The sequence below is a fragment of the Halichoeres trimaculatus genome, unplaced genomic scaffold (genome assembly GCF_033239565.1).
Source record: "Halichoeres trimaculatus isolate MK-OKI-2021-1 unplaced genomic scaffold, fHalTri1.1 fHalTri1_scaffold_2, whole genome shotgun sequence".
NCBI classification, from domain to species: domain Eukaryota; kingdom Metazoa; phylum Chordata; class Actinopteri; order Labriformes; family Labridae; genus Halichoeres; species Halichoeres trimaculatus.
Window position 1 is genome coordinate 33,572,282 of NW_027437180.1, and position 21,833 is coordinate 33,594,114.

Consider the following 21,833-nt stretch of genomic DNA (forward strand, 5'->3'; position numbering starts at 1 on the left):
GAGTTATAATTGGCTTAATGCCAGCTGAGAAGTAGACTAGAGTTAAAAACCAGTTTAAAGCTGTTTTTGTCCCAGCCCATGAAAGATTTTACTTTGTTGGAACCTTTTATGGTGACGTTTGAAGAAACATCTCCTAAATACTTGAATAAGATTTGAGTGTTTCACTTTTTTGTGTTAATTTTTAAAACAGTATGAACACAGAGATGTTGCTCTGTGATACTCTGAAGTCAGAAGTTAGAGGTATTTAGTGTAGGGACCAGTCAAACATGCATTTTTAGCATTTTAGCATCCTCGTGTTTACACACATGCCACCCTCACAGAGGGCAGTGCCCCAGCTGGGCCACCTCTGTCAAAAACCCTGCGCACATCGCTGATGTCAAAAAAAGGTTAAAGCATAAAATGTTTAATAAAATCTGGTTGTTTATTCCCCAGATGTAGGTCAAAATGAGAGCATGCAGCGATAAAATCATCCTGGTACCCCTCGGGGACGTTCTCCATTCACTCACACAGTGTAAAAATTAGAGTGTGTTGCTCGCTAATTGGATTAGCAACATCCATTTTCAAATCCACAACAATAGGGTAAGCCTCCAGGACATGTGTTTATGCATGCACACATGTTCCTTCTTGTGTGTGTGTGTGTGTGTGTGTGTTTTAGCGAATGATTGCAATGTGAGCATGGTTTGCTAATGTGGGCGTGCAGAAAGGGATTTAACCGAGGGTGTTAGTGATCACAAGGGGGGAAAAACAGGCAGTGAGTTTTTGTGAACTAAGAGGCTACCTTTGTGAGGATCAGTAACACCAAGTAAGAAAAGTGTGTTTTCTCAGAAATGAGTGTCTGACGACTGGACTGAAGCCTTGAAGCAGTTTCAAACAGGTATGTGTAGTTGTGTAGTTTGTGTTGAGTGGAAAACTAGTGAACAATTTCAGATGGGCTAGGTTAAAATCAGTTTAATAATTTCCTCTTTAGGGTGTTTTAAGACATAATATTGGTCATATATCTTTTTCAAATCAAACAGTAACTACAATATGAACTGTACAATAGAAATGATCCTAAACAGCTACGCCTGCAGAGAACAGCTTACCCTGTTGTGACAAAAACACATCGCAGCAAGTGGCTGAACAATGTGCAAAGAACCATGTCAGCAACCATTAGAGAGCAACAGAATAAACTCTAATTAGAGATGAGGCTGGCTGCATTTATTTAAAGTCATTTGCATTTTTGACAAATGCCCTCAGATCTCACCGTACCTTAGGACAATGCTGACCATAAAAAGTGTGTTTGGGGGGTGGGGTGGGTGGGGGAGTGGGGGTATTTGTGAGGGTCGTCATAGATGTATTTTTAATGATGATCATGGTGTTGCTTCTGATATAAAGTGAGTCTCTTTGTAGATAATGAGCAAAAACATAAGTCTCTTATGTAACTGTAGTTTTAATCTGCAATCTCTTGCAACTCCACTCACCCAATGAGAGGAGAGGATGAATAATTTCTGGTTAATTATTCCCCCAAAATGAAACAGAACATGTCTTATTAAATATTTGTTAATTTAAGTTTAGGAAAAGTTTTCACTCAAAGTAGTCAGAATGCATTACCACACACATTACTGTACAAAGGAGCAGATTGCTTCACAACTGTAGCACTGCCGGATCACTGTGTTAATGATCTGAGCTTGTTTGTTTTCAGAGGATTTTCATAAGAAGGCGTAAAAATAGAACCATTTAAGCAGAGATTTGTTAAAGATTTCTTGTCAGAGTGTACACTATTACACCAATCCTCTCACACTGTAATGTAAGACCCATTTTCATGCACCATTGCACCATGAAACTTTAAGCTGACAACACAGTGAATGAGTGACAAACTGTACAACCTTTATGAAAGACACAAGTGTGGCTGTTGAAAGTTTTCATGAGCGATCTAAACTCTACACCTCTCTCCTGTAGTGTTGTCACGATACCAAAATTATGATTTGATAAAATACATCTCGATATCGATACTTAATTGATACCATGGCAAAACCTAAGACATTAAAAAATTGATACAATAAGCAGCTTGAAGAGAAGGCTGCCTTAAGTGAGTGCTGATTTTTCTGACATCTGTTTGTGTGTCTATTTGGCTAAGGCTGATTCGTAAATTGTGCTTTGACAATTTATTCACTTGTATACAGTTGTATAGAATATAACTAAATAGAAAACTAGAAAAAAAACATTGTTGTACAGTAATGAGCAGCCCTGCCAGACTTTAACAGCCACCTATTGTTTTCATGCTCAGCACACTGTAGTTTAGCCTACACTGCATGTGTTGAGACACTGAACAAAAACACACTTTTAACATGAATACTCTAAAAAAAATTGAACTGTGCGAACCACGGATGCACCACTTTAGTGTCTTCTATAGGATTCTATCATTGTTTAAGTTAGAAAACTACTTGTCACTTATTTAAACTGTGTCAACACCACAGCTCTGTGACTCAGGACTGCTCCATGTAGCTCCTGTGTTTATGACGCTGATTATTTGTCGTATCAGCAACAAGCAGTGGTGAACTAGTTTGCTATCACAAAGTAACTGACAGTTTTTTGTCTTGTGTGTTTGGGCATGTCGTTCGAATCTGTCACTCTTGCTCTTTAAGGAGGTGAGGATGCTGAACAGTGAGGTGCTTCGTCACGTTCGTAGTATTTCCGTCTTGTGTGTCAGAAGCTAGCTTTATAGACGGGCTTTGATAGCTCTATTGGCTTACGAAGCCACCACGACTGTCGGTTTGGTAAGTAAAGTAATACCAAATTTCACCCCGTGCACCGGCTTTTTCAACGAGCTGTGGCCGCTGAAACTTGAAGCTGATGTCTGTAACTCAGTCAGTATGTTTACATGCAGCTCAATGAATCAAAAAGTGAGCTAGTCGGCATGAGATCGGGTGATTAAGATGCACGTTAAAGCTATGGTCTACGATTTGAAGCCAGGTAATTATTTTTTAAAACCATTTTGAGGCTGTTATGGTCAGATGGTCTGATCTACACATTTAAAAACCAAAAAGATCGAAAAAAAATCCATTCAGTACACCAGCTGCAAAACGGCTCAATAATTGACCAATCTGAACTGCCATTTCCCTCATTTCGGATTTGTGCTTTAGTCCATCCAATCCCCTGTCTTCCCTGCTCCACACCACACTATCCATGGTCCCACCTCATCCTTCCCCACTACTCCTCTCACGTCAGCTAGCTGCTCAGCTACTGAAGCATTATGTAGCCAGAGGAGACCAAAACCAGGAAGCTGTTACTGTTACCCTCCACAGCAAAGGGAGGAAAACGAAAACGTTTCAAGGAATAGGCTGAGGCAAGGAAGAATTATGAGTGATACAGGTGCTAACGGAGACTGATTATTGGAGAAATGTACGACCGGTGTAAAAAGCTGCAGAGGGATTTGGGACTGAAGACTGACGCCAAGACAGCTGAGTTTCTGTTGAACAGGTATTGACTTTGTTTACCACAGTGGGAGATGTCAGCTGAATAACTCTGGTTAGTCTGTGCCTGTACTGGCTAATGACTGAACACTGCTGGTTGGAACGGGTCGGCTCTGTCAATAGATTTTATCATAAGTTAGCCTCACACCTTTAGCATTGTAAACTGAGCTGGTGAAGACACGCCGAGAAAGGTAAAGCCTCGCCCACAGTCAGCTCTGCTTTGATCAGCTGGCAGTGGCAACGCCAGGCCTGCTTCACCTGCTAATTCATGGTTTTGATCGCGTCAGTCCAATTGAAAAAGCTACCACTGTGTGTTACAAGGGGGATGACTGTTTTGTTTGTTACATTTTCTGCTGTCTGGCTTCTTGCTCTGTCGGAGGGGGCGTGTTGTTAGGAGGCGAAGAAGGATGATACGAGCTGGGGGGGCGGGATCTTGGAACATGGAGGGGAGGGGTGAGTGAGGCTGCGTTTTTCAAATGTGTCTCATCAGCCAAACTGGGTTTCAGATCACATGCCATAGCTTTAACTTTGTCGGACTGAAAACGGCCAAGCATCGACATGGGTACTGGCTCACTGTCTAACTTCACAACAACAGACCACAGACACTTTGGAGAGGAAGCAAGTCCCCACCCACTTCAGAGAGGGAGGAGAACCCTGATCGGTGGCTGCAGACTCACAAGTTGCCTGACTCAGAATGTCTGATTCAGACAAAAAAATTCAAAAAACACATGGTATTGTTTACTTTTTGAAAACAGGGAGCATCGATACTTTCTCAGTGTCAGTGTATTGTGCAACCCTACTCTCTTATCATTCTCTGCTGTGTCTATAAAGGTTCAGTATAGATGAACTCAATTATTAAAATGAGGTTGAATTTCATTTAAATGCTGTAATAACTGTGCCAACCATCCCATTCTCCTTCCTGCTCATGTCCCATGTGAACTCAGGCAGTCAGACAGCAGCCAGGAAACATTTCATGATATTAAGGATGTACCCTGAGCCTGTTCTGATGAGCTGTTTTATGCATCATGTTGATATTGGAAAAGAAAACAAGCAGTTTCATCTGGAATCAGAATATTAATGGGTGTTAAAATTACACCTTTTTGCTGTGCCACTGAAACCACTTCAGTTTACCACCTGGCAATATTCACACAGCAGCCATTTGAATCCACCTGTACGCTAGGATACTATTCACACAGGGATGTTTTCAACACAAATTGGTACCATATGTTGAATTTTGGCTTTACATTTGCATGGGAATGATATTCTAGGTGGCAGGAAAACAAAACTAAAATAGGATCCAAAGCAAGTAAGGCAGGTTTGGTGACAAGGCCATTCATAGTGCTCAACACAAGACACTGAAAAGTCAACAAAACACATTGAAAGAAAACACTTAAAAATAGTCGGATAATGGATTTGATTGAAACAAAAAAAAGGTTGTATGCAGCCATGAGCACATTGCATGGTGACATTGTAATGTGTAACTGTGTGTCATCTGCATATTTATGATAGCTTACGTTGTTGTTTTCTATCATCTGAGCCAGTGGAAGTCCAACAGACGAGGCCCCAGGATGGAGCCTTGGGGGACTCCCCGAGTAACATTTGTCTCCTCAGATGCACAGTTACCTATAGACACAAAACACTTTCTGTCCTTCAGAGACGATTTAGTGCAATGCCAGAAAGCCTCACCCTGTTCTCTAGTCAGTTTAGCAGTACATCATGGTCTATATGACAAAAGCAGAACTGAGATCCAGCAGTTCTACAACTGAAACTCAAACTGCAATCAGTGATTAAGTGAATGTCTTGAAACACCTTGGCCCATATGCACGTTCAGCCATTGAACAAACAAACAATTAGTACTAACATTCTGTTATGGAACGGCCTGTTCGGCTGCAGCATTAGCGGCATGCATGACTGCAAATAATTAGCCAGTGAAGTAATTACACCATGAAAGCAATGCACGTCATAATTAAGAGGAACCTCCTGGAAAACCCCATCAAGCAAATTCGAACTGCACATGCCTACCACTCATAAACAGCAATAAACCTGGTAACGGTGTGATTGGAAGAAGAAGATCAAAAACATTTTTTCAGGGGAAGAAATGAATATTTTAAAAGAAGAATACACATAGACCCATTGCTGTTCTCACCTAGATATTCAGATAAACAAAGAGAAAAGGAAAGTTTGGCGATCTCGAACATAGTAAATGTGTGTGGTGTTTCCGAGAGCTCAGTAGATGACCTCAGAAATATAATAAGCAATATAAAAGCTGCTTTGCAGAACAAGCGCACACATCTTGGAAGGACCCAGAGGTATAGAAGCAAAGTACGAATCAAACTTGTAAAACTGACGGCAGTGAGCCCCGCAGGTTTGAGACTTCAATTGCCTCCCTTATCTCACCTGTTTGCAGAGAAAATGTCTCCTAAATCTAAATTTGTTGTATGGCTACAAATCCCCACCTTTCCAAAGGATCGACCACTATCTTTGCATATTTCGTCTCAAACGATAACGCATTGTACAATGTCCGCCTTTAAACAGCCGAATAGGCGCTGTCATCCTGCTGTTGGAGCCTGTAATGATGGGGCTAAGTTGCTTGCTTATTTGGCCCGTTAGCCTGGCTCATGCATACCTCTAATTGATTTATTTTTTCGCCGTTGGTGCAAAGGGTCAGCTTTCCTCACTTCTGGCTGGATATGGATACAGGCCCTTCACCAGAGTAGTTTTTCAACACAATTCCCTATCATGTAATGATTGTTGCTTACTTACTGTGTCTTCTCTGTACTGCAAGATACAGGGTGGGCCAGAAAGATTTACCCATCGATTTTTTCGCACTAGCCAAAAATGCTTGCAGACAAACATAACACACATTGAACACAGTTTCTATACTTTATTCTCTGTCACCAAAAAGATTTACATCTCAATGTGGCCGCCCTTTGCCTTTATCACAGCCTGGAGACGACCTGGCACTGCCTGGCATGAGTGCCGCACTCTCTGCATCAAGTTTTGACCATGACTTCATCAGAGCTGTCTTCAAAGTGCTGACACTGCTGTGAGATACTTTTGAGACCTCCCTCTCCAGGATAGACCAGATCACAGGGTCCATCGGATTGATGTACAAACTTGACGGAGGCCACATGTTCTTGTCCCAGAAGCCAGGAAAGTGCTGCTTGCCTCAGGCCTGTGTGACATTGGATGTGTGAGCTGGTGCCATCATCTTGTGTGAAGACAAACTGGTTTCCAAACACATTGGTACACCAAGGCAACACTTTTTCTTTAAGCATTTGAAGGTTCACCTGGCTGTTCACTTTCACACCCTCCTGATGAAGACCAAAGGAGACTTTGAGCCATCAGATGCAACAGCAGCCCACACCACAACTCCAGCTGGCTTCTGACAATGAAAATGAGTTCTGCAGCCTTCAGGTAGGTGCTGTGCAGTATGTGAATAAACCCTGTCATTCTGGGAATCGACCACTGCCTGAACGGTGAAGATCTTTTCATCAGACCAAACCAGGACTTTGTCTGCAGCACTCTGGATCTCCTGCAGCATCATTTCCCCCTGTCAAGCCCTTTTTTCTTAGAAGCGGCTGAAATCAGTTTTCTGTGTTGCAATTTTAGTGCTTTCAGTCTGAGATCCTGTTTGACGATTCTTCTCAGTGAAGTTCTTGAGATGTTCACTTCCTTTGCTGTTGCCCTCATGCTCCTGTGAGGATTCCTTTGGATTCTCTTCCTCACCATCTCAACAACCCTTTTGGTCCGGACTGAACTTTTTCTTCCAGGGACTGGCTTGTTGGTGGTATTGCCAATCTCCTTGTATCGGTTTATGACATTGCAGTCTTAGGACAAACATTCACCTTTTTCATGATTTGCATTGTTGACAGTCCAGCCTCCTCAAGGCCACAATCTGGTCACACTTATCCTTCGATGCCATACTTGAAAATCATTAGGAGTAAATAAATGAACTCAGGTACATCAAAAGTTATGCCCTTAAAGAGAAACTATCCAAAATTTTAAGTTTCTAGGACAAAAGCTAAGCCAACAAAATAGAGATATACGATGGGTAGATCTCTTTGGCCAACCTTGTATTGACTTAAGTGCCTTAACCCTTACACTTTCACTTTTTGAATGCAAGGGATATAAAGTCTATTCCATTTTTAACCCCTTTATGTTCCATCCAAGAGCAAGAACAACCAAAAAACCCAAATTATTATTTGTATTTTTATATTGTTGAGGCACTAAGTTCAGAAACCACAAAAGTGCTCCGGTTGAGCAGCAAGTAACTGCGTTTTCTTTCTTGTCTTTTTTTCTCAGATCAAATGGATGAGAGTCAGATATTTGATCTGCATCCCCAGCAACATTTGGCTTCACAGACTTATCACACTTCAGAACGCTTTAACTGACCAATCAAAGTCAAGTATTTAGCACAACTCAGTCATAAGACTCATCCAAATGAAGTGACGTCAGAGTATTAGATCAATAACAGCCCATGTGGGCCGCAGTGATGGTGCACAGTTGGTGAGTGGTTCCCCACAAACTGTTGATAGTAAACAATGTCTGTCAAAGCTGTCATGACTTTTCCCACCCTCACTGTTCTTATCCTAATTTACCAGCTCCAGGGCACGTTTTGTTGCGATGCCTACACGCTCAGCTATAATTACAGATATAGCACTCCCCACTCACCCTGCTATGTCATGCTGTCAGCCTCTATTAACTGTACATGAAGATGGAAATACGCTCTAACTAGCTTCCAACTATCTGCCCATTGAATCTTTCCCAGTTTGTCAGAGTCCAGCCATCCCTGCTGTGATCTACATTCCTCTTAATGATCACAGCGCTGGAGTCCAGCCACCGTGGCTTGGCATGAGTCAGCACTGAGAGGGATTGGAGTTTGACAGGATGTAGGCCAAAATGAAGACAGCAGGAGTGTGTGTGTGTGTGTGTGTGTGTGTGTGTGTGTGTGTGTGTGTGTGTGTGTGTGTGTGTGTGTGTGTGTGTGTGTGTGTGTGTGTGTGTGTGTGTGCTATTATAAAGGGATTAGGAGGGTAAGTAATATTGATACAGGGCAAACTTTAAACTATACGTGCATTGAAAATATTACAGGAGCTGGACTCCCCTTTTTCAGTCTACCTTGTGAAAAATCCTATTGTTATTCCAGGTTGCGTGTGTGTGTGTGTTTGTGTGAGTGTGTGTGTTGCTGAGCCATTTACCAAGCCTGTAAGCTGATCAAAGAAAGGTTTGTTCAGCGAAAAACTTTATACTCTGCACAGTGGAGTATCTGCTACCTTACAGATGAAGCCAAGCACAGTTATAAACAGCTTTCCTGTAGTGCAAAAACAAGAGCACGGTAATATCTACCTGAAACAATGAGGCAACGGTGATTTCTCACTCAGAATTTGTGCAGTTTTTGATTGGAAAGATATAATTTCTTGACAAAAGATTTTGCAAGACCTCAATCAGTCTTTTTGACTCATATCCAATGAAAAACTTGAATTTATTGGAGATCATTTGTCCTGGGAACATCATATTTTAGCAGTATAAGACAACAGTTTTGGTCCATTTTCACACAGAGACAAACAGAATTATGTCGCAGCATTAAGGTACATCTATTGTCAATATAAATGGATAAAAAAAATCTTTAAATTGAATGGGGATTAAAAAAAGGGTGTGTTAAGTGTACTTAAAGGTAGGGTCTGCAGGAATTTTTATTGCTTTTTAGGAAAAACACCAATTCCATTTAGGCTCCTCTTCCTTGGATCAGTGCCAGGAACCACTATCAGAGCCGCTGGATAGCATCTCACAAATCAACACGGAAGTCACTTGCACACTGGGTGCACTGTGATTGGATGAGGTAACCCAGGCACGTCCTGAACAACCAAAACATCAACATACAGGCAGAGGAGAGGGTTTGAGGCAGACACAGGCACTGACACATACAGAGACCCATAAGTGGTGAATGAGTAGGATTATTTATGTAAAAGGTGAAATTTTTTCTTTGAGTAAAATCCTGCAGACTTTCCCTATAAGCTAAAACATACTGACATTTACGTGTAGGTTGAGAGGCCGTTAACATGGCAACAGTTTTAGGGTGAAACCCAAAAGTTTTGTTGTGTCTCAGCCTCCCGTTAACATGGAAACAGCGTTTCAGCCGACCTCGAGCACAAACTTTTGACACAAACAGCGTCCTGAGTGGGATTTTTCTGAAACGCTGTCGGCACCGTTGCCGTGTAAACAGTAAGCCAGTGTTTGGAAATGCTGACGTCACACTCCACTTCGTGTGAGCACAACAGGACAACAGTACTGTTGTTAGGATCGTCGCGAACTACCATGTTGTGCTTGTGCTGCTCAATCTGCTGACTGTCTTTCAACAAAATGTGCATCTGTTGCCCCACTTTTGCAGTTAGCATTCCCCGATACACCAGATGATCAGCCCAACTCTACTGGTGAAGATCTCCCAAAAGAGGCCTCCGGACAGGACAGTTATAGCACCACCTACTGGCCTGGCATGCTTACTACAGTATTTTCATTCCCTCTGCATTTCCGAGTAAACACAGATTATTTTCACTACGTTTTTAGCTTTTTCAGATGAAACATTGTAGTGTAACTGGGGCCTGAAATTCTTAATATGTTGCATCAAAGCTATCTTAGTGAAACCAACCACCATAAAGCAGGGCATAACTCCATTTAGTGGTCACTTTTATGATGCAAGAACGCTGTACTACCTGGGTTAAATTAAGCATGGATGACATCTGGTGCTGCTGTCAGTATTTTGACCTGAAGTGGGATAAAATGAACTCTTAGAGTGTCTGATCTAACAAGCATCTACCTACTTGTAAGGGATAATAAGCACAAGTATGTGGACATTAGTTTGCAAAGAATGGTGGGAGTTCTGCTATTTGTTGTTGCACTTGATAAAAAAAAATGACATGTGTTGTCCTTTTTGTTGTGTGTATTCCTTATGTTCATCTGTCTTTTGTGGATTTATCTTCCATTTCTTTGTGTCAACAGTTACCTTTTGTGTCTTGTGTGTTTTCCTTTGTGTTTCCTGTTTTTCTTTATAGTTGTTGCTCTTTGTGTGTCTGGATTACTCCTACCTCATGCCCTTGTGTTTTGATCCTGTGTGTTGACTCACACCTGAGTCTTTTTTCATCTCAAAGTAAGAGACAGATGATGTAAGTGGGTCACACACATCTACTGGGCTAGCTTGTGCTTGTGTGTAGGATACGGTAAAGTACTGTTCCAGTCAGAATGAAAATGAAACCAGCTTTTTTGTTTCTTTTTTTATTTACTTTTTATATCTAACTTTAAATATTTCACAAACTTTTAAAACTGGAGTTTTTCTGTATTCGGTTTAGTCTTACATCAAAGGTTGAATAATGTTTTGAACAGCAAGGACAGCAAGGCGCTTCCCATTTCAAAACTTTTCACACTAAATGTCACAGTTAAAACGGTCTGATGATTCACTGAAGGAAGTCATTTTGACTGCACTTGAATAACTGTGCTGTTGAGTTTATCATCCTGTTTTTCACCTGTCTCCTGTGTTTTTGTGTTTACTCAGATTGACCACCTGGAAGCTGAACACACCTAAGAGGTTTTGAAACAGTAGACTTCTTCCTACAGCTGCAATGTCTGAAACCAGCCAGGATCAGGAGCCAGTCAACCAAACGGACGATCTGGTCAATGAGTCCCAGGTCCAAGAAGAAGTGGATTCAAATGTGAGCAACAATTCCCCCCAGCAGGACAGAAAGACTCCTGAGGTAAATCCAGAACAGGATGTTGAAATCCAACAGGAAATTGCTGAAACTGCTGTTACCGGATCAGAAAATCAGGAAACAACAGGAGAGAGTCATGACATGGTGAAGGAGGAGCAAGAGATACCGAAAGTGGAGGTTTCACCTCCATCTTCTCCTGTCACTGCTTCATCAAAAGATGATTCATGCAAGAAAGAGAGATCGCCAAGCCCAGAAGAGGACCAAGAAAAGCGTGACAGTGATCCCCAGATGATCTCAGACCCAAGTGAAGAACATTTAACTCCTGAGAGCCAAGCATGTGCAGGACGCCCACTGACACCTCCTCCAACCGAGCCAGCTGATAAAGACACAGATCCAGATTCTGAAGAATTGACGGATGATAATATGACAACCAACTCCCCACCAGATGGTCTTCACAACAATAATAATAGAGCTGAAAATAATATTCAGGAGCCTGCAGCTGAAGGAATAAATTCAGCTCCTCATTATTCTCCCTCTGACAAAAACAGCCCAGATGATGTAAACACTACATGCTCTTCTCCTTGTGCTGATGAAAGTGAGGAAGAAAAGGAAGCAGGCATTGATATTATGTCTTGTCAGCAGCAATTGACCAAACTAGATTTGAAATACAAGCTCCTCCAAACTTTAACTTCCAGCAGGTTATCAAACCAAGCTTCAAACAGGCCTGTAGTTACTTTAGCCAGGCTGAGGGAGGAGCTGTTGGCGCAGATCCGACATGAGATCGCTCTCAGGGGAGCAAACCAGGAAACGGCACAACAGGTGCTCAGCCAGGCCCTTCCACCTTTGTCAACAGTTACCATGGAGCTGTCCAATGAGGGAGGGGCAACTTCTTCTTGTGTTGTAGCCGGGAGAGAAACACAGAGCAGGGCGGGGGAGAGGACAGAAGGAGAGAGCACGCAAACAGGTGAAGAGAGCAAGCAGACGGAGGGTGGACTTGATAAGAACAAGGTTGATAAGCATTTTACTAAAGCAGCCCAAACACGAAAGCCTAAGCCAAAAAGATACAGATTTGTGCCTTCCAAGCAAGCCAGGATGGAGAGCGACTCATGTGAGGATAGCCAAAGTGACAGCGGAGTTTCAGCAGACTTCTCCCCCTGCAGCACTTTGGACGGGAGCACCAACATTTCTCAAGGCGCTCCAGCTCCTGCGCTGAAAGAGACTCCCATTGAGAGGGAGATCCGACGGGCTATAGAGCGAGAACACAGCCTGAGAAGGTCCAGAGGGCTCCCGAAGCAGCCCACCCTACCTGAGTACGTAGACATCCCTCTGAAGAAGAATGCCCTCTTTCAGCCGCAAGCAGCCACTCTTGAGAAGTCTCCAAGCAAAGATCGTCAGTTTGCAGGCAAGAAGATGCAGCATGAGATCCACGAGGAGGTCCAGAGGGAGCAGGATCTGGTCAAGCTCGGGAAAGTTCCTGGATTCTACCACAAAGGCACGGTGCGCCAGCTCAAAGAAAGGAAACGGCTCTTTGAGGCGTTTCAGACGCCAGCTATCTCAACTTTGCCTCCACCAACCAGGACCAGAGCGAGATCCTGGCCCTTCTCCTCAACTCATGACTCTACCAATGACATTACAAACCTCGTGAACCAGGACATGTCCACCATGAGACGCTCAGTTATAGAGAGGATCCCAAGTGCTCCCAAAGGAGGAGGTTCGACTTCTTCAGCTCCCCGAGGACCAGGACTCTCTGAGGGGACGGGCTGCCAGGTCATTATCATAGAGAACAGCCTGAGCGCCCCAGCACAGACTCTCTACCACACCAAGCCTAAAGCAGAGGCCACCACTGTAGTCGACTTTGCGAGGCCGAGCATCTCGTCACACAGGACTGAAGGACACGGTGGGATCAAAGTGAATGAGCATGAGAAAGAGAAAGAAGAAGAGGAAGAGTCGACACCCAAGGAGAACCCTTTCTTTAAGCTGCGCACCTCGACAAATCTGCTTAAAGTGGAGCAGGACATCCGGGAGGCCCGAGAGAGGGAGAAGGAGCTTCTCCAGCAGAGGATCTGTCTATATGGAGGAGGAGGAGGAGGAAGAGCAACCAACATAGAGAGGAGGAATACCAAGTTAATCCGTTCATCTTCCCTGAACAGAATCCTTGAAACAGACTCATGTGGTGGCATACCCAGACCCGCAACTGCACCCCCAGCAGGTTCGTACAGTGCTCACACACACACACACATAACGTATAAGCGTGGATGCTTCTGTGTGTCTCTGTGTGTATGTGTGTGATTTTTATATCTATGGAAAGATGATGAAAACCCCCTGAAACAGCCGAGTGAGCACATTATTTTATTTTTCTCATGGTCAGTGGAAAACCTCCAGCAGCTTCTCAAACCAGCATTAGCCTTTAGGGGCAATAATTTTATGTAGAAGACTCGAAGCCGGCCAACAAGAAAATAAAATCCAGTACAATAATGAAAGCTTCTCCTCTGTCATACTAATTGCAAAACCTGTGCTTAGGAGAAGTCCTGAATCATGTCTTCACACTTTATTGTTCAGCGAGAAAAAGGCTCAGAAGAGCTATAATAACCCCACACCTTTTCTTGCTCTTTCTGATGATATAGAGGATGCAAAAAGTAGTGGAGGAAAAGTAAATGCACATCTTACCTCAGAACAAAGCATGCTGGGAGAATGTGAAATCTACCAAAGTTAGTCACTAAACTCAAAGTGTGGTAAATGGTGAGTACAATACAAGTTCTGTGGTAGAAAGATTTCCAACCATACTCACACGTCTTCCATTCGACTTTCATTTCACACTCAAGCTGGGGAGACCAAATGCTGTAATATATTTTTGCTATTTTGTCATTTACTCATTGTCAAGCAACTGAAAAGATCAGAAAATCTGGGGAGAAATGAGGCCATATTTCAGGACAACACATTTGTGAATCCATTAGCTACGACCCAAAACAGCATGATTTCTCACACTGAGCAAGGAAGAGGGTTAAAACTTATGTATCTCATTAGACATGTTATAAAAAGTAACAATGTGTTGGCTTGTTAATAGGCATTTGGTGCAAGCAGCAACCCTCCAGCCATGAGAAATGGAGCCCATGCTGAAGTGTTAAAAAAACTGTAGTTCTTAGAGGTGCTGTTTGAGGCTGGCAGCAGAACGGCCGAAAACCACATCAGACACACTGTCTTTATTTTTCAAAATAAATAAACTTTCAAGTCTTGCCCATATAAGGGCATGGCTGACTTGACTGACAGGCAGTATGGAAATCTTGATTTCCCAGCTGGCACACCCAAAACGGTCAAAAAGTTGAAAGTAGAACCCTGGACACTTCTCACTCTCACCGTCACCATCTTGGAAACGTAGTGGAAAGAGCAGAAACAAATCAAATGATGGATGACTGTTGCATTTAATGAATAACAGAAGAACACCAGCTTTAAAATGTGATTGTTTCCCGGAAGTGCAAAAGCCGCAGTGTTGATTTGAGAAAACTCTACCCTATGAGATTTTGTGCACTGCGCTAGTAAGTGCAGAGAGTATTTTTTATATCTCAACAAAACATTGACAAGAACGGCTCCTGCCTACCTGGGGTCCCTCATCTAGGTCTACACTTCTGCTCGCCCACTACGCTCTGCTTGTGAAAGGCGCCTGGTGCTCCCAGCCCAACGCAGCTCTAAATCTCTAGCCAGACTCTTCTCCTCTGTTGTGCCCAAATGGTGGAATGAATTACCTAACTCTATACGATCCACGGAGTCCCCTGCCTACTTTAAGAGATGTCTGAAGACTCAGCTGTTCAGGGAACACATAGGCACTTAAGCTGACCCTTCTCCTCTTTATCCTCGGGTAAAGAATGATTCAAAAGGTCTCAAACTCAGCTGTTACTGTATATTTAGCACTGATTATTGAATGTTGTTGAAGGTTGAACAATATTGATGAGCGATTTATTGTTGTTAGTTATGGACACATTATTCTACATGGGGAAAATATCTTCTTGAACTTAATGGCAGCACCTGCAGCCAAATAACTTGTTGGACTTTGTCATACTAAGGTTTTCCCTTCTGTCAAAATTCTTGCTTGTGATGTATGTTGCTTTGGACAAAAGCATCTGCTAAATTAAACTGTAGAACTGTATTATACAGTCAAGAAATAGCATTAGCAATTATCTAGTAAGTCACTGGTTACCAAATATGCTGTTTCACCTTGAAATTTGGTCTGATATCCCTATTTTTGTCATTACCAACTGTCTTTTCTGATAGTTACTAATTTTAAAAAAATGGAATATAACATATTTTTAACCCCCAAGATTTCCATGACTTCCAACAGTATTAACAGTAATATCACAAAGTTATAGATAGAAATACAAAAAGAAACAAAGTACAATTTTCAAACACATCATTATGGATTAAGAATAAAACAATCCATGAGTCATATCTGTTCGAACAGTGGAGCTAAGACGTCAATGTCCATGTCTTTTATTTTAGTTTAAAAACATTTAACGACACCAACTCCTTGAGCTTTGAGTCATTCTGTAACAGATTCCAGGCAGAGGTTGCAGAGTATCCAAAGCCCTTTTCCCAATTTTGCCCGAGCATTTGGGTTAGATAGCATAACATACTTAACTTTATTAGAACAAAGCTATCTGCTCTGTTTCTGACTTTTTCTGACTCTTTAAACCAGCCTTAGATGGAATCTGCCTTACGTTTTGCCCGTGTTTAACACCAATGTAGAATATTCCAGGTGGTGGTGAATGAGCCAGACTCTTGTCTGAGGTTTGACCTCAAATAACGTGTGATCAGGTTGTTGCTTTTGCTGTTAGGAACTAACCACTGTGGTTACGGGGCTTTAACCAATTGGAATATTCAGCACAGCCCTCAGCTAAGATCTTGTGTCATTCAAATGGGATGGCATTGATTACATAATTTCAATTCACACATATGGGAAATGGCGTGTTTTGCCAGTAAAAGGGTATCTTTGTTCATCAGGTAGGGATGTGATGTGTCACTGTATGTTCGGGAGTGTTTTATTGGCAATAAAGGCCCAAGTCAATCTTTAATACAAAGAGTATTGTACCTACAGTAAAGGGTCACAATTAAAAAAGGACAAACATGACTGTAGGGTGTGCCGCACAAGACCTGAATGACCATGACTCATTCAATACTGTATAGAAAAGGAGTCATATAACCTTTTTATTCTGTCTGCCTTTTACTTTCTACCACACAGTTCATGTTCTTGTAGATTTCTGTGGATGTATGATTCAAGGAGGCTTTGTTGCCCACATTTTGGAGCAAAATCACAGCCTCATTGTTACTGTGCTCCTTCTCATACTGCCCTAAGCCACTGTATTCTTCTTCTTTCTTGCAGTACGCCAGTCAGTTGGCAAGTTGGGCATGTGGCCCCCAGCCCAGGCTGAAGAGGAGAAGATAAGCCGGCCAGAGGTGAGTCATCCATGCCAGTAGTTGTTTTGCAATGAAGTTTAAACAACACAACTTGCTACATGGAAACTTCTGCTGTTTGCTACAACTTTTTGGAATTGGTGACATAACATGAAAATGTAGGCAAATAAGCTTCCTGAGTCTCCCGTGAATGCTGCTTAAAGGATATCAGGTTGCACAATCACAAAGCTGTTTTAGCTTAGAGTTAACACGTGAGTCCTGACGTTGCTAAGGGGCTTCAATTAGTCTCTCAGCGGCATGAATATGAATGCATGTTTGAGACTGCACTGGATTGTAAAGGGATGAAGAAAGGCTCCTGGGAAGAAGATGTTAGCATCTCTTTTGCAGTGAATGTGGGGCACAAACATCTGATAACATATTGAACACACAGTAAGGAGCTTATCTTCATAGATAAGAAGAAGGCCAACAGCCCTGAGACAGAGAGGCTGAGTCTGCTGAGTTTTGTGAGTGTGTGTGTGTGTGTGTGGGCGGGACAGTGTGTGCCAGTCAATTGCAGAGAAACAAAAAGTCAATTGAATATCTCTTTACCTGCCTTGCATCTCTTTCAAACTGTGCTATCTCCGAGCTTTAGCTTCTTAACTCACTTTGGTGTTGATACGCTGAGATATTGCGCTGCACAGTTCAGTGTGACATACGTTAGTATCTCTTTCCTCTTGCTACCTCATGTGCCTCTTACTCTCTCCTTCTTTCTGTCTCTCTGTTGAGAGATTATCTGCTTTCTGCAAAGATCTGGCTTCTGACTAACGCTCAGGGAAAAATAAATGAAATAAGACAATTGTTCAATGACCTCAGATTCTGGTGGAGGCGAGCAAATTCTATTATATGTCATGCTGTACAGCACAAAGGGCTAATCTTCGATTCAAGGTCTTTTTAGTGTCTGTATCGGGCCACACCATTGTGTAAAAAGCAACAACAATCAAAGCAAAATAAAAAATGGAGAACAATCTTACCACACACATTGCTTAACCTGCATAAGAAGCTGAAATAACAGCTTAACTTGATGGAAGAGCTACAGAGATAACGTCACATTTTTAGTAAGTTTAGATAAACTTGAGTTTTTCTCAGGCTTATAGGCTTGGTCTGTCCCTCCTGTGATTCTCAAATAGGTATTGGAACATCAAACATCTTCTCATTTGAAACATTACTCGATATGTATTGCTTAACAAATTAATTAGGCCACCTGTCATTAACAAAAAAAAAACACCCAGCATCAAAAAGTGCTTTAATAATGACTCTTTCTTTATCAGAGATTTTCCTCGACTACACCATTTTGAACAGTAGTGAGGAGTTTTTTTTGTTTGTTTGTTTGTTTTTGTTTTTGTTTTTTTGCATACATAACATAAAAAGCACTGAAAAACATGTTTTTCATTCGGGATAACTGTCATTTGCCAATCAAAAAATTATAATGCGCTTTTCTTTTTTTCTGCTTTTTTGTAAAACTGTACATTAAAGAATTCATGGATAACAACAATTATTTGTTTGAGCATTAAATATATAAATTTGATGAAAGAGCTTGCACATCGTGGTTAACCATTACGTGTTGATTTAGGGCAGTGGTGGCAAACACCTTACACTGGGTGGTGGTCTGATAAGTTCAAGCACTGCATGCCTGAATTAACTTGTAGCTGATAACTGTGATTAAGGCATAGGGCCACAGTAAAATTTAAAAAATGATAGTAAAATAGGATAAGATGAGAAATTAAAATTATAACCGTAAATATTTTAAGATTTAGTATTTTAAGTATTTTAAGAACTTTAAGATTTAAGTCTTATTGTTGTGAGGGTCAAGATGTGATATTAGGGGAATATAGTCTTAATCATGGACTGTATGGACATAGCATTGCAATGTCACCCGTCTGTTCCTGAAACCGTGAAATGAAGCCAATCCACGGAACAGCTACTAGGTGCCTGCCAGTCACATGACCTGAGTTGTGTCTCTGATTGGACAATCAAACGATTCTAATAACTTCTACACCGCTGAGTTAAAAAAAAAACTCACTCACTGTACAGTGTGTTCTGATAGCGTAATAAGCGTTTAGGACACAAGCCTTTTTGAACCAGGCTGTAAATATGCTTTGTAATGTCGCAAAAGTCTGTTTTTATGGCTGGGTGTGTAGGTGACTTCTGGTCTTTCTGCAGCCAGCCTCAAGGGGATTCTTGATAAACAGCAACTTTGAGCACTTCCACCTAGGCTTCATTTTTACTAAGTGAATTTTTCCCCTTTGTCTTAAAAACCTCAGAAAAAAAAGATAATCTTAAGGCCATGGTTAGCCCATGTGCTGTTCTGGTATGACTTATAGTATGTGCATAGCAACTTGTTGTTGCTTAACATTATGCCTTTATTAACATAAAATTATAACTATTACTTTTAGAATGTTTTTTTTCTGACTCTGCAATTCAGAAGATGACAATTGTACCCAATTAGAGGCAGAGCTCAGCTGATTGACAGGCTGGCATCCCATAGCTGTTAGTGTGGAGGCTCAAAGCGCGCCCCTTTCCAGTATAGTTACTGCAACAATTTTATTTCAAAACTCTGTTTCAGAATAAGACTTTAACATTTGTTACACAGTGTATGCTTTATTTTATTTTTTTAATCTTTACAAGTGTCTTCCAGTAGTACAAGAACTGTTTTAACTAGGGCTGTCACATTAACATGTTAATTAGATTTATTTATTACACCACAAATTATAACAAAATATGCATCGTAAAAATTGTGGCAAAAATTAATTTTAGCACACAGACATTTTAATATTGGGCAGTTGAATGACCTGTACATGGCAGTGGCACATCACTTCACACATGCACTGCCAATCAAACAAAACAAAGCCAAGCTGACAACAGGAATGGTCATCACAATTGCGAGTGAGGCTAGCAAGTTTTTGCTAAACGGCACACTTATTTACAAAAAGATGAAGACAGGAGAGTCAAAAAAAACATGGTTATTTGTAGCTTATGTAAAAAAAATTTTTTTTTTCTTATACTCCGAAGCTGCAGTATTATTCCAGTATTATTATTAAATATAGAATTTTTTGGACAAGATGCCCTGACTTAGGTTTTATTCACTTACCAATAAAATTGGGGTTTACAAATCTTCTCTTCTTTGTGTGTTCATTTGAATATTCATTCACTACAATTTTGTAATACTGTAGAATCCAAATACTTTATTAGGGTACCTTCAGCAGATATGAGATTAAAATGTGATTCATTAGATTAATTAAATAAAAAATAAATTGCCTGACAGTACTGGTTTTAACTTGTTTGCTACAGTTCAGTAACTAACGTGATATTTTAACATTTGCAAACTGTGATGAACCAGTTTGTCGTTAGATGCACTACTTACAAAAGGGGCAAATTTGCAGCAAACAAAATGTTAGTCTGGCTTTTTGTGTTTTTTTTTTCCTTTCTGTCCAATTTGCTTCTTCTCCTCTGGGACCTCGCGTCTCCAGCTCTCTCTGTCTCTCACTGTGCTGCGTGGTTATGTGCTCTCAGAGTTCAGGTTTCTGATTGCTGTTCAGGAGTAAATGGAGGACTGCTGAGGAAATTGGCTTCAGTTTTTGACTAAGTCACAGAGAACATGGTCTCGAATCACAGCCGTGCTAATCTTCCTCTGAGTAACAGAGTTAATGATGCTCTGCAGGAAATACAATCATGCATCTCTTTTGATCTTTGTACTCCTGTTCCCCAGGTTTGACATCTTTGCCTCCTGCTCCCCCTCACCTGATGTTACCACAGTCACCAACACTTCTTTCTTCACCTCACTATCCGCGCTCATATCCTCTTTATTCCTGTCTCTTAACCCAGATCCTCCTCAGTCCTAGAAAGAAGACACCTTTGGTACAACGCTGGGAGGCAGGTCTGATCAATGGACACAACCAGGATGGCGACTGAGGACCAGGGAAGGCTAACTGAGACCCTCACTTTTTGAAGCAGAGGGCTGAAAAGATTAAGAGATAGAAATTAGGGATTGTTTAAAGGAAAGTGGGAACAGACTAGAGGGAGCTGTAGCAAAGTAGAGGGAAGAGAAAATAAGAGGCAAGAAAGAGGTCAGGGATTGAGGCTACGGAGGGGGTCAGGAGAATTGGGAACAGGGAAAAGGATTGATGGTGAGCTCAAAACTCTGAGGAGTCTTTCAGCAGAGAGGAGAGCAGAGGGAAGGAGGAGGAAGGCCACCTATTAGTATAAGCACTTGGCCTTCTTAAGGGTACTGGAGAACTTTGAGACTAATGAATGTGAAATAGCAAAAAAAAACTAATAACAACACTGCATTGTTGAAGAGAAATGTAAATTTAGTAAAGATGAGAAACTTTTAATGAAGTTGAGTGAGTTTTCTTTGAATCTGGAATAGTTTTAACCAGAGAAGAAATTAGATTGTATGTTGTACCATAAAACAAGTATCAACATCAGTTTTATAACTGTAATGGCATCTTGATCTACTTTATCACTCAAATACCCTGTAACACATTATCACATAGCAATAAATCCTGTCCTTGCGTCTGAAACTGTGTCAGTGAGTTGTTGATGTCACTTTGTGGTTGGACTGCGTTTGGCTGCATCGCTATCACAGTCATCTTGTCCCATTTACATAATGGTACAGTAAGTTAGCAACACTTGTAAGCATGATGAAACAAGCTTCACAGCAGCAGATCACTAAAACACGATTGTATTTGATCAACTGTAACTCAGTGAGCTACTGTAGATGAAAAGCATTGCCCTGTCTTCACGGCAGGAGGTCGCTTCTTGAGCTTAACACATGGTTCTTGGGCTTTAATAGAAGATGAGTTCTCAGTGAATAAACCCACCCATCTGCTGCCTCTACTGATAAGTTTAGTAACCCTCTACAAAGCTCCTCAAGCCTCCCAAACCCCCCAAAGCCTGGAGCTTTGCACATCACAGGGGTTATCAAGTGGGCACCTCCTTTAATGGTGAATTGTTCAGTTAGGCCTTCGTCAGCTCCTACCATCCATCAAACCCACCAGAAAACACCTCAATTTAACTTTTAACAGCTCAACCCATTCACTACTGAAGAGTCTGTAGCAAGAGTCTGTTAGAAGACAGAGCCAAGATAAGAGGTCTGGTTACACTGACAAAACTGAAATCTGGGAAAGTTTATGTCTTTTTTTTTTTCAGAAAAGAAAAAATGTCTTTTTAGTGTTAATATGAGCTGCATTCACCTGACAAGTCCAGAGAAGTGTCTCCTCTGAAAAGTTTTAAAGAC

The 21,833-nt window shown here is 41.5% G+C and overlaps 1 protein-coding gene across 1 annotated transcript; it reads left to right on the plus strand.

The window, feature by feature from the left end:
• Positions 1-748: 748 nt before the first annotated feature.
• misp3 (MISP family member 3) lies at positions 749-20,909 on the plus strand. The gene is made up of 4 exons (XM_074663404.1): positions 749-874; positions 11,002-13,364; positions 16,527-16,600; positions 20,420-20,909. The coding sequence occupies exons 2-4, from the start codon at positions 11,069-11,071 to the stop codon at positions 20,504-20,506; spliced, it is 2,457 nt and encodes an 818-aa protein (XP_074519505.1). The 5' UTR covers positions 749-874; positions 11,002-11,068; the 3' UTR covers positions 20,507-20,909.
• The last annotated feature ends 924 nt before the right edge of the window (positions 20,910-21,833 follow it).